Here is a 17747-nt window from a genome sequence, read left to right on the forward strand (position 1 = left end):
TTCTTCGTTTAAAAGTTTAAAGCATATTTTTAAATGTATCACAAGCATGTTGTTAGTGGCAGTTACTTTGGTTATAGTGTTTTTCGTACGTCAGATTTGAGCTTTTTCTTTCCCAAATTTAAGCAGTGATAACTCATGTATGGTACATGTCCGGTACAAACCATAAAATTAAAGTTTCCAAACATTTACAACAAATACTTGAACATATATATTTTTTTATTTAAAGTATTTACAGATTGTTTTCTTCCCATGAATAGCACCACAGTGAAAAATGAGTAAACCTCTTTGTTTGGGATGATGTGGGCAAGGCAGAGGAACTAAAAGCACAACAAAAAAAAGACACTTCACATTTTGCTTGTGACCTATACATGCCTTTATGAGGATGAACCGAGCAGTCTACAAAAGGGTGGCTGCGGGGAAATGAAAATGAAATGGTTTCCAGTGGACATGGATGGATGTTGACGTTAGTGGATGAGCCACTGCTGCCCTGGTGGCGGACGTGGTTCATTCTGTTCTCGCGCTTCATCTTAATCTCTGCTGGCGAACTGAGGAAACACAAGGAAAACATGGTGAAGCAGAATTTTTAAAGATATACTACACGTTTAAAACTGTTTCTTTTCCTCACTCATGTCGTTGTTGCGTGTGATGGCGATGGCGGCTCTGGCGCGGGGACCCTGTTGGGTGAAGTGGTAGCCAAACCTGAGGATGCTGGAGTTGTTCTCCAACATGGAGGCGATCTCCATCTCGACTGAATCTCCGAGCTTCTGCCTCTGCACCGGGGAGAAGACAAAGAACGTCACTCCAGGTCTGTCCATGTTTATGATTGAACCTTTTTACATGTCTGCAAATGTGCAAATGAACGTGACAGTGTTGCAACTGGACTCAAATGAAGATAAAATAGTGTCACTGAAAAATCACTGAAAAATGTCAAGCGGTCAAAAATGTTTATCCACAACATTAATGATTTCTTTGTTTTATGGAGCAAAGAAACAAGAAAATAGTCACATTTAAGAAGCTAAAAAAAATCAAAGAGCTTCTTATGTTATTGCAAAACCCTTCAAACTTTGGCAGATATTCCCAGACATGTCGCTCCCTCCATAAATCCACACTCGAACGACCTCATAACCGCAAAAAAATCAGTGACGGAACGTCTGAATTGTGTGACACGGCACTTTCATGTGAGAATTTAGCCTCAGGAAAAGTGGAGAACAGCAAGTGAGAAAGCCTTGGAAATAATATTCAAATATTTACAGACTATGAGGAAATTATTTGTTGTCAAGTGTGGAAAGTATAATTTTGTCTTGCAGACCTGGTTGTCGATCTTGAGCTCCATCAGTGTGGCGTTGTTGGCCATTGCTTTGATGATGGCCATCATGCCGTCTGCGGTTATGAAGTTGGACTCGACATTAAGACTCTGCAAGCTGGTGTTCTCCTGCAGCATCTCAGCACATGCCTACAATAACACACACAGACGGAAATTGTTTCACAACATTTGAAGACATGGCTAAAAGCTTAAATCCTCTAATCTGTCTAATCTCGTGGCATAGATTACAGAGAGGCAGGAAATACATGTATTTGCGATGATAAAATCAAACATGTAAGCTTTAATTACCCCAAGTCATTATATGATTGGGTGACTGTCGTAATTTATTTCCTGAAACTTTAGTGCTGGAAAACCAGTTAAAATACAAATGCTCTGTCCAGATCCGTACCACGGTCCACTTAAAACAAGAATATAACCTGTTGTCACTGAGTTTCAACCAAGTGAATTCCTTACTTCAATGAACATGGCTTTAAAGATGGGGACAGTGGACTCACATAGGCCACAGGGTCGTTGCTGCGGGTCGCAGCGATGCTCAGATACTCAACGTGAGAGTTGCCCTTCATCGCCTCAAAGATCTCTTTCAGTGTTGGGATGGGAATGTCCTGCAGCAAAGACAAAGGTTTTTATATGATAACCAATCCATACAGCAGAGGTTTGGAGATGAATAAGTCATGGAAAATGAAACACTCGCTTGATAGAATTCTTTTTTTTTTTTTTCCCCCCCGTTGAACGGACCTTGATGTTGTTGAGGTTGACTTCTATCAGGCTGCTGTCGTTGTTGAGGATTCTCTCCAGGGTTTCCTCCACGTTGGTGGGGTTGGGTGGTTCTTCGGGGAAGATCTTGAAGGGATCTGGCTTCACTACACCTGAATGACACATAACATCACAGCTGATATACAGTGTCCAGTATTGTCTCTGACTTAAATTTGACTGTTAGGTGTTGATACTGATGGTGAAATTGTGTTGGTTTGATTAGTGTTGTCCTTTTTGGCAGGGATGGCTTCAAGCTCTTTAAATAATCTCATTATTTTTTGAATAATCACAAATAAATGAGACAAATTTAAAAAATAATCCCAAAAAAGCCTCTTATTTAATATATTAACTCAATTAAAATGTTTTTTTCAGGTTACATAAGTAATAATGATGTTCTGCCAATGCATCAGTTGTAATACATATGTTATCTTAAAGTGATACAATTATAATGTAAATAAGAAAAACGAGGATTTAGATTATTAATCTGGACTACGGTATCAAACCTAACTTTTTGTGAGAAAGGAGACAGATTTCCGTCATACGTACTGTTGATGCCCTCTGTGTTGGCGATGGTTCCTGTGGTGCCCAGAGCGTCGTAGTACTGCTTGTTGCTCATCAGCGTGTACATACCGAGGATGGCTGAAAGTACAGAACAATAAGTACTGAGAAAAACATTGTCGGGGAAGCCGTTCACATAAAGATACCTGCTGTGGTGAGAGAGCGGCGAACATATGGTGTAAAAGCAACTGGGAATTAATGAAAGACTAGTAAATGTGAAATAAATAATCAATAAAACACAAAGATAAATCGATGACACGTATTGTGCAATTTTATAACGCCAGCTTTGGGGTGATGGGATTTAATTTCCTAAACCCAGTAATAATTCATATGTACAGTAGAACTTGAGAAGCTGTCACTTAAACACAAAATAGTTCCCCCTGAAAACTTTGTAGTAAAATAAGGGAAATACAAAATACTACCTGACTATATACTTATCTTCACATAGCTTCAGACAAATAAAAAGATTGATAGATTCCTCTTGTCCTCCTGCTCTAATGTGTTATGTCCAGAAGGGGGCAGACCTGCTGCTTCCCGTTCTTTCTCTAACCTGCTGGAGCCCCACCTCCCCTCCTCCTACCTTCCCATCCTGACATGAGTTTCCTGACCCGGTGTGGGGAACCATGGAAAGGGCTGACTGAGGAGAGGAAGGCCAGGGAGACAGCTGCCTGCCTGATCGGGGGGTCGAGGTGTGTGTGTGTGTGTGTGTGGGAGGGGGTGTCGTCTAGATTGGTCCTGAGAATAACCCATGGTAGCTTTACAGCACACACTTGACTGCAGAGAGAACCAAAATGGCCTGATATAGCAACGGGTGGATAGCATATACTGTTTACTGTGTGTATATCTACATATACATATATATTATATAATGTAAAAATGACTCTGTTGGCTCCACACACTCTCTCTGAGCTCATGTAGTTGCTCGCCAGACAATTCATCACCGTTTGGTCCGTTTGCCAAAAAACCCAAACAAAAGACCAACAAAGGATGACTGAGGTTTAAACCCCGTGTTGGACTGTGTCCGCGGTTTTGATGAAGCCTGAAACAGGCTCCTCTGCTCTGCCTCAGCAGATGTGGGCCAGCCTGTTTGACCTGTGTGGACAGGTTTTTCACTTTGTTCAGTGAGTCACACTCGATAAAATGAAATGTATTTTCCTGTGTGACCTTTTTTGTAAGTTCCTAATCTCTCACCGAATTTCCACCAGCATCCGAATATCCAGTCATTTAAGACTGACTCACCCAGTTAACTGTGTATTTATTCAACTTTTGTATATCCGGTAAAAACGGATCATCTGCCGAATCCGTCGCCAAACGGCAACAAGTCGTGTTTAAATAGTTTGGTGGGTGGTGTTTTTGCTTATTTAAAGCTAGGGTCTGTAGTTTCTGAGATCCTCATCACATCCAGATAACCATCGATAAATAAAAGCCGTTATCTGTGATTGACATGACCACTTATTTCTTGTCATGATTGGTGTCTGTCAGTAATCTGTCTGTCAGTAATCTGTCGCAGAATGACACCAGAGACTCCATAGCAACCACAGCGGAAGCAGAGACAATAGTCAAAAGTTCACAGTTCCATTACACACACTGGTTTCAAGTGTGTGGGCGGAACTTTGACAAGAAAGCTGATGGGAGGCGGAGTTTGCTACAGGGTTCCCACACCTTGGTTGACATCAAATTCAAGGACTTTCCAGAACTATTTCCTGGGCCAATTTCTCCAAATTCAAGGACAGAATGTGCTAACACAGCTTGTCAACTTGTAAGAGCAGCTTAGCTCATGTCGTCCACTTTTATTAATTTGCAGCACACGCTGCATCTGGACAAGTGATTTGCTGTCTCCTCTCTTGCTTAACAATACTCGCTGTATGGAATCTCACGTCAATGGCGTAGACGGACAGTGGACACAGTGTCCACAACTGTAATTACAACTCTACGTTTGTTCTGCGTAGGCCTAGTCTACGTACATCAAGCAATGCAGGTCTTTCTTGCACAAAATTCAAGCACTTTCAATGACCCATGTCTATTTAGGGTGATTTTCAAAAACTATCAAGGGCTTAGCATTAGGCTTTCCACACTTACAAAAGCTCCCAATATTTAGTCCAGCTATCATACCCGGCAAAACCTTAAGTGTCAGGTTTTTAACCTTCGTTCTGAAATAAGTCAGTTTAAGAATATTCTTAAAACAACTAGAGACTCTTATTGTTCATTTAGCAATTGTTGATACTAGCATGCTATCTCCGTCTGCTAGCTACAGCTATTTTTTGACTGATATCTATGATCAGTGTACTTGCAACGAATCTTATTTGTGAATAAGCAACATTTATTTTCATTTATTTACCATTAATAATCTGAATAACATGTACCTGCTATGTGATGGAAAGCTCATTAACAAGAGTGTTCTTCTTTGCTAGGAGGGACAGCTTAGCTAACACATGTTTATGTTGAAACAGATTTAGCCAAACAGCTAACTGTCAGCTAAACTACGGTTGTTTTAATACTGTATATGTTTTACAATATGTCTGAATTAAAAAAGAAAACACTGCCAAAAGACAACAGCACACACACAGTCTGTTTTCAAGAGATACAGTATCTTAGCCCCCAACGATCCCCGTGTCTACCCCGCCCGTCCTCTGGCAGCCTGAGGGCCTTGAAGGCTTATTTATTTTTGTGTTGCTGAGCACGGGGAATTGGAGCCTGTTGCATGTCTGGCCATGTCCGTTAGCCCGGGCCCACTGAGCCACTCTCACTTTATCTATGGGGGCAACAATATGAAGCAGCAGTAGCGGGGAGATAACGGTGTCTGTATAATAGAGCTCTGTGTATGTGGGTCACAGACACTGTGATGAAAACACTGAGGTCAAACTGTACTGTGTGTCTGATAATGGGTTAATAAGCACCTGCTGCTGCGAGAGAGCATGAGGACAAACCCGTATGACATCACGGGAAGAGCAAAACTTTTTCCAGTCACAGCAGGAAATGACACAGGTGGAATGGAAATAATAAAATTGAGATTTCATAATCCATCAATTATTTCCTCAATTAATCTATTAGTTGTTTGGTCCATAAAATGTCAGAAAAATTAGTATATTTACAGTATTTTGTTGGGTTAGGGTTCAGGTTTTTCTGACCTGCAATATCACACATCTCTGCATCAGTGGCGTTTTTCAGAGCTTCCTCCAGCTCTGGTTCCAGGAGCACCTGCTCGTGCTCGGGAATCTCTGGTGCTTTCTTGGGTATAAAGGTTTTTCCTGGGCACAGATGCAAAGAACAGATGTTAAAGAGGCAACACAGACACCAGGAGCGATTTGGGATGTTGAAATGTTTGAAAGTGCGATCTATGATCACCTTTCTTCTCGCCAGTGAAGGGCACCAGGTCTTCTCTGTCCGGGTGCTCCATGGCCTCCTTCTCCAGGTGATTCATCAGGGCGTCGCGGTCGTACGGCCCCGTCGGGTTCTTTTTTGTTTGGTCACGCTGCCGGAGGCCCGCTGGCAGCATGTCATTCTGGGAAGACAAGAGGTTGAATGTTATGTTGACGTGGCATCAAGAAGGAGCAGTGAACCATTGTTAAGAGCCAGGGCAGAGAACATAAGGAAGGAAACAACATGAATATCGTATGATGTGCCAGGTACAGGGTATGATTTCCTTGAAACATGGACATGATTTCAGAAATAATGTGGATGAATTACCGTTATGTACTAAAACTGCTGATTTCTCGCCTTTTTAGCCATTGTCGTTTAGCCATGACCAGCCATTTTAAAAATGGCTATTATTTTTCCATAAAAATGGAATTTAGGGGTTTGGATTCTATCTTACTTTAACTTTTTCTTTCTCTGACATCAAATCCAGTGATTTTGACTAACTAATCCCTAGCTGCTCTCATTAGCGTTCCCCTGCCTCCTCACTACATCACTTCATGAGTAGAGAGGCATCGATTGGAAAAGTTCCTCCTCGATTGGCGATTGACATCTTTGTCACTGAGGCAACACATCAGATCAAAGACTGCAGTCAAAAATAAGAATTACTCAACATGGATTGTAACTAAGGCAGTGGCTGCCTAATGGTGGGCTTTGGCCTCCTGGTGGACAGTAAGGTACTGCAGGTGGTTCATAAAAATTTACACTTTTGTCCATTTTCAGTTTTAGAATTAAGCTCAAAATACCTGTAATGTATTTATGGTCGATTTTCAAAGAGTAATCAGAGGTGGTAAAATATAAATTCTTTTATAGGACCTTCTGAGACCTAGTATAACAGGTGTCACGGCCTCTATTGACCCCCTCACACTCACACTGGAACACACAGTATCTCTTGTAATCCGTGGGGATCAGATAGTTGAGGGGACAGGTGGGAAAATGAAGATTGTACGAGTTGCGATGAAGGTTTTGTTGGGCCACAGAAGATATACAGGTTTAAATTTGGATGTGGAAGTATCTACTGTAACTGAAGGAAGTTCAGTAGTGTTTTGATTGATCTGGTCTTAATTTAGACGTTTGGGTTCCTGATATGGTTTAGTTACTGGTGTTGTGTTTTTGTCCTGGTGGATTTCCTATTTTATTTTGACACATCCTGTTTTGTTTTGATACTCGTCTCTTGTCTTGTCATGTCACCGAATGACTCTCCCTGGTCTTTTCTGCTTTCCTGCCCTGACTTTGTTGACAGTTGTTGACAGACGTGGATGATCTTTGAGGACTGGACATTTTCATTTCTTTTAGGTGAGGTCACAACAGACCTGATCTTTACATTTTTTCATTTGTAGATCTGAAATCCTTTTACAATTTCCTTGTAATGTTTGCTGCCTTGTTACTAGAATGTCCTTCAGACTTTAAAAGCTCTAACACATAACTAGCCACACCTGAATTTAGGTGGATGAGTAGACACCATCGCCTGGTGATAAGACTAACTGTTCCCCCCATCTCTGTACCTCGGGGTCCATCTCCTGCAGCTCATAGTCCAGCTTCTCCAGCTCCTCAGCACTGAGGCCCCTGAGGATGGCATCCTCATCGATGTCCCTGGGGTCCGACATGGCTCCTGAGGCTGCGGCTCACACACACACAGACTCACACATACACACTGCTGCTGCTGCAGGGCACTGTGAGAGAAGAGAGAAAAGGAACAATAATACTTTAGTGGCAAAGTTTTACTCTTTCAATTCAAGAAAGCAAGAAAGAGTCACGTAAAGGGGTTTGCACATGTATTTCCACTCGCAGGTACATCCAGGTTACATTTCCATCCACATATATCCAAGCTTCTCTTGGATCAGCAACACAGAAATATTCCTATGTTCCTATGTTATTCCTATTAATTTAACATAACGGTGAAAAAAAAAACTTTTTACACCAAGGCAAATTACTAGATATTCTCCAGTACATCCCTCTATCATAGACATCAAAGGTCAGCACGGTTATTTTGTGTTTCCACTAGTGACAGTACCTGGTACCAAGTAGTTCTTTTAGTAACTGCTCTTTTCCAAGTTAGCTGAGGCGATACTTTGCGTGATGTCGCCAGATTGCCAGCTACTGATTGGTCAGAGTGCCGACACAAGAATCAGTCTGAACAGTTAGATCAGTTAAAAAGACTTAACAGTCCTAAAAACGTGGGTTAATCTCCAATAATTATCAGGGAAATGTCTAAAATCTTAATATTTATCAGAGGAGTCCGGTGTATTTAGCGACAACACTGCTGATAATGATTGACATCACAAACCCTGCCGTTGTATTTCAGTCCAGTAAAGTACTGACAAAATAAGATTCAGTTATACTGAAAACAATTGCTTTACAAATCGCTAGTCGCTCATTTGTGTGTGTGTGTTTTTTTATCGTGTGACCCAGGAGCAAGTCTTTTCAGTGACAAATCTAATAGTATGATGCCGTTTTATACCATATAAATGTGATTATTGTGTGAGCACAAAATGACGAAGGCCATATTTAAGTGTTGTATTTGATCTTACAGAACTATACAGTCCTGCATAATGAATGAACTAATTCATGTTATATTTCGGTTTCATTTGTTCTTGAAAGAAAAGTCAAGTTTAACATTCTTTTCTCAAAATAGTGGGAGATAAAATAATAATAAGATGTAGCTCAAGGCCCAACATGCCCGTACAATTGATCGAATAACACAAAAATGTCAACAATACTCCAAAATTTGAATATTGACAAGCAACAAACAATTCCAGTAAAAAACAACAACAGTACACAATAATCCTTTTAAACATTTTTGCATTTTCTTAATTAATCTAATCTAATCTAATTGGACAAAACAAGTACTCGATTCTTATGTTATAGACCATAAACTGCATCACATTGTAAATAGATTGATAGTAAACTGCTTTGTCAGTCCTGCTCAGATTCTCTGCCACGCATAACACGCATGCCCTCTGCACAGCACGGCGATAATAATAGACGCATTTTCCAATAATACGTTTGCGGTACGCGGGAGCACGGAGTCAGTATTTAAATGTTCTGCAGCTCATTTTCATGTTTGAGCTTCATTTTCACCTTTAAAACACAGTGAGAGTTCAACCGCCTGCACCGGTAATGTTTAAAAGAGTGAAGTGGAGAAAGTGAAAAGGGAAACGAGAGAGAGCAAGGTCTTTGTAACTCTAAACCCTGAGCTCACTGGGCTAAGAATAGCAGGATGGAGGGAGCGAGGAGAAGGGGTGGAATCCCTTGTTTATCATTGACAGACATTTGCTCGTACAGTAGTGGACCCGCCCGAAAACTTATCCGCACCCCGTGATGAAAAAGGACAAAACGGACAACGGGCACAAACGCAGAGCGGCCTCTGATGCAGCAGAGCCGGTTCGAACCCTCGGCCACAACAATAGCATATGTGTTCATGTGGGAGTAATTCACGTATCAGGTTTGAGAGGTGCCAGGGTTTTCCAGTCCAGATTTCATCCCAACTTGGCCGAACGGAGAAACCACATCACAGTTCAGGTCATAGAATGTGCTCTGAGTCTTCAAGAAGCATTAGCATCTGAGTTTCAACAGCAACACTCGTTATATTATCATGTTTATCAACTTGATTTCACCTAGCAACACACAGTTATACAGACGTATTTCTCTTGCATCACCAAAAATAACTTGAACGATCGTAGGTTTTAACCCTTTAACACCTAAGCCTCAAAATGTCTGCCTGGACTTTTTTTTGTTGTTGCTTATTTTAATCATAATATTCCCTGTAACTAAATGCTTTTGCCCATTTTTCCCAGAATAAATTTCAATATCTAGCAGTTATTTACCATTTACTGCACGTTAAAATAGTGTATTTAGAAAAAAAAAACAACCTGTAGTTGTACATGAACACCAGAATTTGTGTGTTAAATTTGAAATTTGAATTGGATAATACATATTTACAATTACATTTGTCCAAATGTTCAAAAACAGGGCAAAAATGACCGTAATACCCGTGATTCTAGTAATGCAAATGCGATACACTCGGTGTGAAAGGGTTAAGACGGCACGATAGATAAAGTGACTCAATTATTTAATTTTTTTTGTTATATGTGCCGTTTTCTACGCACTCCGGTCAAAATTCAGATCACATTTCTCATTTTTTGTCCACCAGAGGAAGCTGGCGTACCACACCACATGCACCACAGTTTGAGAACCATGGCCATAGACTGTATGTGAAAATGGACGTAGTCCCACTGTTGCAAAACGACCTCCTTCTGTAAAAGCCTTTGTGATATTTGACCTGCGCTTTGCCAGTTTTTCACTGACGTCGCCCTCAAACCAAAGACAGTACCAGCTGTCAATCACGCGTGTTGTTCTGTATCATCTACTTTTCCTCTAAATGGGAACATGAATTGTACATCATGTGCGACTGAAGAAGACCTGTGACACTGGGGATTCAATTCAGTTCAGTTATTTATTTATGTTTGTATAGCATTTGGCAACAGTGGAGAGAGAGAAAAATATGAACATCACGCCTCGACTCGTCGCGGAGGAGAGAAAGGAGGGGGAAGGGAAGAAGAGTTGGGTGAAAAGAAGAGATAGAGAACAGGTGTACATACTGTTAATCATTAAGGGGTTAATTTATTGAGACAGGAAGAATGTGGACGTGTACTTTAGGGGTGAATCTACTGAGCAGAGACAGTGTGTGTGACTCTGGCTGCTCTTCCCTTCACTCTAATGTGTAAAGCCGGCAACACAAACACAGGATCATGCAGCTGAGTGTCAAAGAAGATGGAGGAGACTGAGAGGATGATGAGGGGGACAGAGGACGGAGCGCGCGGAGGATACAATCCTGACATTTTAATTCATTAAACTATCAACTACATATATAAAATGGCATCAGGACAAAAGTAAACTGTTTTATATTAAGATGCAAGCATGTACTGGGAAGTTCCTCAACTTAATATTCCCTTATCTTAAACAGATCAGAACAAAATAACAACTTCACACTCTTTTTATTATTTATTTTTTAAAGGTGCCTCCATTACTTCACAAGTTTTTTTACTCATTGTTTTGCATTCTATTAAATGGCCACTGTATAGTAATAGTATACTGTACGATACTGTACATGCAGCTGGCCTTATTATTACTTTTTTAATTAATCATTTAAGAAGCATTTCTAGCTCACATAAAGAGAACAGACTGTGAAATTATAATGAGACCTTTAACTCTTAGAACAGCCTTTTTCAAACTGGGGGGCGTGGAGACTCTTCTGTTTTTTTTTTTAAGTCCTAACTTAAGTTTAACAGGAGGAACTTTTGGTCTCGCTGTAAGCTGGACTCATTTAAGTGACGCACCACAACAAAACCTACACCAGTGACAAGGTTTGGATAATAGTTTCTGAGGGGCAAAAAGAAAACTGTGCAACTAACAACAAGCCAACGTCAGCCGAACGGAACGATGATTCACGACGACCAAAACCCAAAGACCTCTCTGTGTGTTGTGTCTCAAAACATTGGCAGGGGACAGCATTTATATTGTTAAAACAAAAAAAATAATTGCACAGTAAAGTATTCTTTGTTATCCAAAAAAAACTACGCTATTATAGTTATAATTGCAAATTTCATATTTTTATTATTTCATATTTATATATATTTTTTTATTATATCAATATTGAGGTTATTTGTATCGCTAAAGAAAAAATGTCGCGGGGCCCTTCCTCCAAAGGGGGCCCTACAGAAATTTTTTTGGAACCACTGCCTTAGAACCACGGCATTTAGACTCAACCTATAGACCATCATTTTTACCAACTATATAAAAACACAGCACTCAAAATCTATTAAATTTGTGACATTTTGGAAATACGTCACTTGGACAAAATATAAGGAAAAACTGTCTATTTTGTATTTTTGCACAATGATTGCTACAAAAAAGGGATTTTGTCCATATAAGGAGTTGTCTATTACGTACCAACTGGGCCATTTTTGGGCCCTGGGCCCTACTTTGTGCAGCCCCGGTTTATCCTGACACTAAGTGATTGCCTCTCGCGTGTGAAACATAGAGAGCCATCGGTGACCTGAGCTGTGAGTGTGACCCAGAACTGGTGAAGCCTTTGATCCTCGCTTATTGTTGACTTTAATGGGGTGGCTGTTTTCTGACCCTTGAGTTACGAGCGGTGGCTCAGACAACTGCATACCAGCGGCCTGAAACCAAACATCATAATAGTTTTACGCCTGGTGCCATCTATGCACAGGGTGACTTTGTGTCATCAATTGTGACGAGATATTCGCTGTCAACGCTAAAACTATATAAAAAAAAAAATGAGCGAGAAAGAGAAACGGTCACTTGTGTGCTCTCGTTTGCTTTGACAGTTGACGTCGTCGCCTTCCTTGTTTGCGCGAAGCCGGCGACCGCACTGGAAACAGATGAACGTGGACATGTGTCCCCCGGTGGTCCCACGGGGGACCACAAACAAGCCGGGAGTGGAACAGAGCAGAGCGGAGGCTGCTGTCATTGTCACCTGCTGCTGCCAGACGTCTCATTTTCCACTTCAAATCCCAACCATCTCTTCCACCTGCAGCTGCCGTCGGCGTGGAAGCCGCGACGCGAGCTCATAAATTTACTTGTACATTTTTACTGGGATTTGATTAATGACAGCTGCCTTTGGTGCTATGGGCTATGGGCGGTGTGGCTCGAAAATGGAATTGAATTATGATTTCAGCTGATTTTTGTACCTTTTTAAAGTACAGATGACAAGGACATTATCCTGCTCAGTATCAAAGTGCAACAAAGCAGAAGCCCTGAAACAAGATGGCAGGCCCTGCCATTGAAGATGCAGCAAGCTGTAGCTCAGTAGCGGAGCGAGTCGTGTTTGAAATTGAAGGTTGTGGGTTTGATTCCTGGCTTGGTTCAGCTTAACGCTTAACCCCCATGTAGCTCCTGGTGGCTGCATGAATGTGAGTGTGAACGGGTGAATGACAAATGCTGCAGTGTAAGAAGAAAATCTCTCAATAAATACAAACAACATCCCAACTTCCAGGATCTGATCTTCACTGCGGGAGTTAGCTAAGATAAGATCGCGTTTTTTCTTAAAAAGAAAAGCTATTTTTTTTTGATTAACCCTTAATTTGCCATGGGAATAATACACAACTCCTTATATGGACATCCTGGGGGGGTGTTTATAGGTCACATATTCAGGCTTTAAAAAAATGTGGAGTTCTTGAGTCAAAGTTGCATTTTTTGCGGTGATATAAAATAGCAATAGTTGTGCAGAAGTCACAAAAAAAGAGCGTTTTTCTCCTCTTTTTGTTCATAAAAACGAGCCACGTGAACTTTGATCTGTGACGTATTATCCAAATTTCACAAATTCAATCCGATTTTAAACATTTTGAGTCCTTTTTGCTCAGGTGTGTTGATAGAGTTGGTGAAAATTGCACATTCTTATACCCTCTGTACATACTGTACATTTAAACATAGTAATGGAAAAAAAGCATGCTCTGGGTTAAAAACAAATGCGAATTCATTGATAAAATCAATTTATCATCCATCCAATACAGTTATTGCAATATCATTCTCTTTAAGAGCAAAGGAAACATCAATATTTCAATATTTAAAACCACACTTAACTGGTTTTAAACACCATTTAGAAGCAAACTGTACAAATAAAGTTTCTTTCGTTAGCATTTAGCTGTTCGGTTCGGTCATGGATACTTTTCCTCTGAGCTGATGGGTCTTAATAAACACCTCAGTGTGAAAAACAAGATAGATAACGGGTGAGTGCTATTCTATTTATTCTTTTGGAAGCCGTTCCTTAAATCAAGTCGCGACTTTAAAACCATACCCTGTAGCTCTACCTGCTGTATATTGTGTGTGTGGTACATTGATTGACCTCAGTTACTATATGTCCTCTAATAACGACGAGATAACAAACAGCTCTTATTGTCTCATCACAGTCATCAGTGCAGTTAGATTGTGAGTGTTAATCAGACTTAGACTTAGAATAGAAATTGACATAGAAGAGAAGGCCTTTTTTTTTTTTAAAGGAAGAAAAACAAATACCTCCAGTATGACCCAGTATCCAAAATCACCCACTGACAAGGTTATTGTTGACAAATGAAGTTTAAACAGAAACACATGTCGGGTCTTTTTTTGGTCCGCACAACCAAAACGCTAAGAACTTGGCCTATAACAGTAAATATCTACATGCTAACATAACATAACGATCCGTAAACACCAAAAAACCTCAACTCGACGTCTAAACATCACTTGTTCAGCTCTTCTCTGGTCTTTAACTTAAGCTTCATTTTGGGGTTTTATGAACCTATGAAGATATCAACATCCCCGCTCCTCCTTTTACTGCTAACCCACAAGCGAGAGACCCACAAAAGCTGGACGTTCAGCCCGAGCTGGTGTAATTCATCAGAATAACTGAAAACACGTGCGACGGCTGCAGCTGACGTCCATAGACGTCCCCTTAATTCGAGGATATTAGCATTATTATTATTTTATAAAATCACTCAATAAGGATCAAACCAAGCTGCCAGACTGTGGAAAATTCTGAACGCACTCCGCATCACTGCTGATGCTCAGCCGTCACAAAGGTGACCTCTGACCTGTGAGTGCAGAGCTCGCACCACAACAGGAAACACATGCTGGGATTTGTTCATCAAATTTAGTGAAAAAAACGGCCGCTTTTTCTCTACGGACTTTGGTGCGAGAGAGTGAGCAGTTCACGAAGCCAGGCAAGCTTTAGCTGATGTGGAGTTTTGTTAAGTGGCTAAAATGTGTTGTTTCTGCACTGACGATGTGCGTTATACAACCTGAACTTTGCCTTTAACAAAAAGGAACAGGAGTAACTCTCAGTGAACCACAGAGGAGTTACTGGGTGTTTTATGAGCCAAAGACCATTACAAGGGTTTGGATTTCACCTTGACAAAGGTTATGCTCTTGTAAAAACTCTGTATTTGACTTTAGATGTACTGTTTTTATTCCATAGAGGTCTGTATCTGTGTGTGTGTGCGTGGAGGCTTTTTTAAATGAGCCAGTTGCCACCAACAGCTCAGAAGATTTGTCACCACGCGCAGGTCATCTTCTCCACGTCTTACCGCCCGAGTGTAACATTCCAAATCAGCCCTCAGCTTAATTTTAGCCTCGCAAGTCAGCCGTACCAGTGCGACATAGTTGCTGGAGTTGCTTCCCGACGCGGAATCGTCGGGAGACGTGGTCGGAAAAGTTTTTGCTTCAAAAATCAAAACCCATCCTCTTCTTTTTGTTGTTGCTGTTTTGCAGATTTTCATAGGAGAGAAACACGAAACCACACACATTTTCCCTGACACTGCAACGGAGCTAAATTTACAATAAGGTCACATCTACGTCAATAGCAAGTCCCCCAAGTCCCTCTTCATCTTTCACCACAATTATGCCAAGAGTCCCTGAGGTGATGTGCAGCAGATATTAACCCTCGTTCCAGGTTTCCAAACTGTACCCCACACCCACACCCCCTGAAAACATCTCCAAATCCCCCGTGACGAATTAACTCCACAGCTATTGGACAGCTTAACCCTTCACATGCCTCAATGACAGCTCCACACTGAGTGGCTGTATCTCAGCAGAGAGGTTCATCCTGAAAAACTCCCCCTAAAAATAATGATTACAAAAAAAGACCAGATCACCTGAAACTAAGAGTTTAAACTTTAGCCTCCCCCACATTCACACCACACTCGCTGTCCACCTCTCTCATGACCTCACGCTCTCTCTCTCTCTCTCTCTCTCTCTGCACCAAACATGCCCAAAAACCACACACAGAAGAGGAGAGACAGCCTCACACCTACCTTCACAGAAGCACAGTGCTGAAGCCTCTCAGCAGTAAGAAACCGGAGAAAGTTGTTCTCTCTTACCCCCTCACTCTCTCTCTCTCCCCACTCTCTCTCTCTCTCTCTCTTCAAACACCCCCCCTCACTCCTCTCTCTCTCTCCCTCTCTCTCGTGTCAGGCTTCAGGCCTTCTATGCTGAGACAGGCAAAGTGACAGCACTTTGAAAAGTCAGCATTTTATTATTTTGGTTGAGGGGGAGAGAGGGAGAGAGAGAAGGGGGGGGGGGAGGGAAGTGGGACATGAACTCATCATACCCTCATCAGTCCTTCAATTAAAACTGAATGAATCCAGAGAGACACTGACATCTTGTGGTTTGAACAGAGTATAGCACAAAAGATGACCCTAAAATCCTCCAAACTCAAACACAGGTTTGACTTATCTTATCCTTTAATCCAGTTGTTTTTCTAAGACTGGAGCCAAAAAACAGAGGTCAACTCTGCCACAGACACCTTCCTCTCTACTCTGTCCTCCTCTCTTGACTCTCTCTGTCCTCTTACTTCCCGGCGGGTTCGTAAGTCCTCCCCAGCCCCGTGGTTGTCGGACTCAGTGCGTGCTGAGAGAGCCACGATACGGGCAGCAGAAAGAAAATGGAGAAAATCAAAACACCCTGATGACCTGCTTTCCTATCACTCTCTTCTCTCCACCTTCACTGCCTCTATCTCTGCAGCCAAACGATCTTTCTATCAGACTAAAATTCAATCCTCTTTCTCTAACCCCAAAAAACTTTTCTCTATCTTCTCTAACCTCCTTGATCCCCCCACCCCCCCTCCTCCTTCCTCCCTTCTACCAATTCACTTTGTCAACTACTTCACAAAAAAGGTAGATGACATTCGCTCTTCTTTCTCAACCCCACCTCCTGTTCTCACCACTCCACCAACCACACATTCAGCTCCTTCTCTATCCTCTTTCTCCCCTCTATCTCAGGATCAAGTTCTTTCCCTAATAACCTCTGCCCGCCCCACCTCCTGCCCCCTTGACCCTATCCCCTCTCACCTTCTTCAGTCAATTGCTTCTGATCTTCTTCCTTTCCTCACCCACCTCATTAACACATCTCTGTCATCTGGTTGCTTTCCGGACTCTCTTAAAGAGGCCAGAGTGACCCCCCTCCTTAAAAAACCCACCCTTGACCCGTCTGAAGTAAATAACTACAGACCTGTCTCTCTTCTTCCTTTTCTCTCCAAAACTCTGGAGCGCGCTATCTTTAATCAACTCTCCTCCTACCTTCACCGGAACAACCTTCTTGATCCTCTTCAGTCTGGTTTTAAAGCAGGTCACTCGACCGAAACTGCACTTCTTGCTGTCACTGAGCAACTCCACACTGCCAGGGCTGCCTCTCTCTCCTCTGTGCTCATCCTCTTGGACCTTTCTGCAGCGTTTGACACAGTTAACCACCAGATCCTTACTTCCTCCCTTCAAGAACTAGGTGTCTCAGGCTCTGCACTTACCCTACTCTCGTCCTATCTTCAAAACCGAACATACAGAGTAACCTGGAGAGGATCCGTGTCGGAACCCTGTCCTCTAGCTACTGGGGTCCCTCAGGGTTCTGTCTTGGGCCCTCTCCTCTTCTCTCTATACACCAACTCTCTTGGTTCGGTTATTCGCTCTCATGGTTTTTCCTATCACAGCTACGCCGATGACACCCAACTCATTCTCTCTTTTCCCAGCTCCGACACACAGGTAGCAGAACGGATCACCGCTTGCCTGACTGACATCTCTCAGTGGATGTCTGACCATCACCTGAAACTCAATCTCGACAAGACTGAATTTCTTTTTCTCCCAGGAAAGGGCTCTCCCACCACAGATCTAACCATCACCCTCGACAACTCTGTGGTAACTCCTTCTCA

General features: G+C 41.9%; 1 protein-coding gene and 1 long non-coding RNA gene across 2 annotated transcripts; one reads left to right on the plus strand and one right to left on the minus strand.

Annotated features, from left to right (window-relative positions):
• Positions 1-198: 198 nt before the first annotated feature.
• On the minus strand, positions 199-15942 carry tmod4 (tropomodulin 4 (muscle)). The gene is made up of 10 exons (XM_044034965.1): positions 15862-15942; positions 7555-7722; positions 5981-6137; positions 5764-5883; positions 2624-2716; positions 2060-2190; positions 1819-1926; positions 1310-1453; positions 626-770; positions 199-545 (listed from the first exon to the last, which is right to left on the minus strand). The coding sequence occupies exons 2-10, from the start codon at positions 7654-7656 to the stop codon at positions 523-525; spliced, it is 1023 nt and encodes a 340-aa protein (XP_043890900.1). The 5' UTR covers positions 7657-7722; positions 15862-15942; the 3' UTR covers positions 199-522.
• Positions 743-4078, plus strand: LOC122775176. The gene is made up of 2 exons (XR_006361070.1): positions 743-805; positions 3148-4078. It is a non-coding gene; the product is annotated as an uncharacterized LOC122775176 (long non-coding RNA).
• Positions 15943-17747: the final 1805 nt, after the last annotated feature.

Source organism: Solea senegalensis, linkage group LG9 (assembly GCF_019176455.1).
Source record: "Solea senegalensis isolate Sse05_10M linkage group LG9, IFAPA_SoseM_1, whole genome shotgun sequence".
NCBI lineage: Eukaryota > Metazoa > Chordata > Actinopteri > Pleuronectiformes > Soleidae > Solea > Solea senegalensis.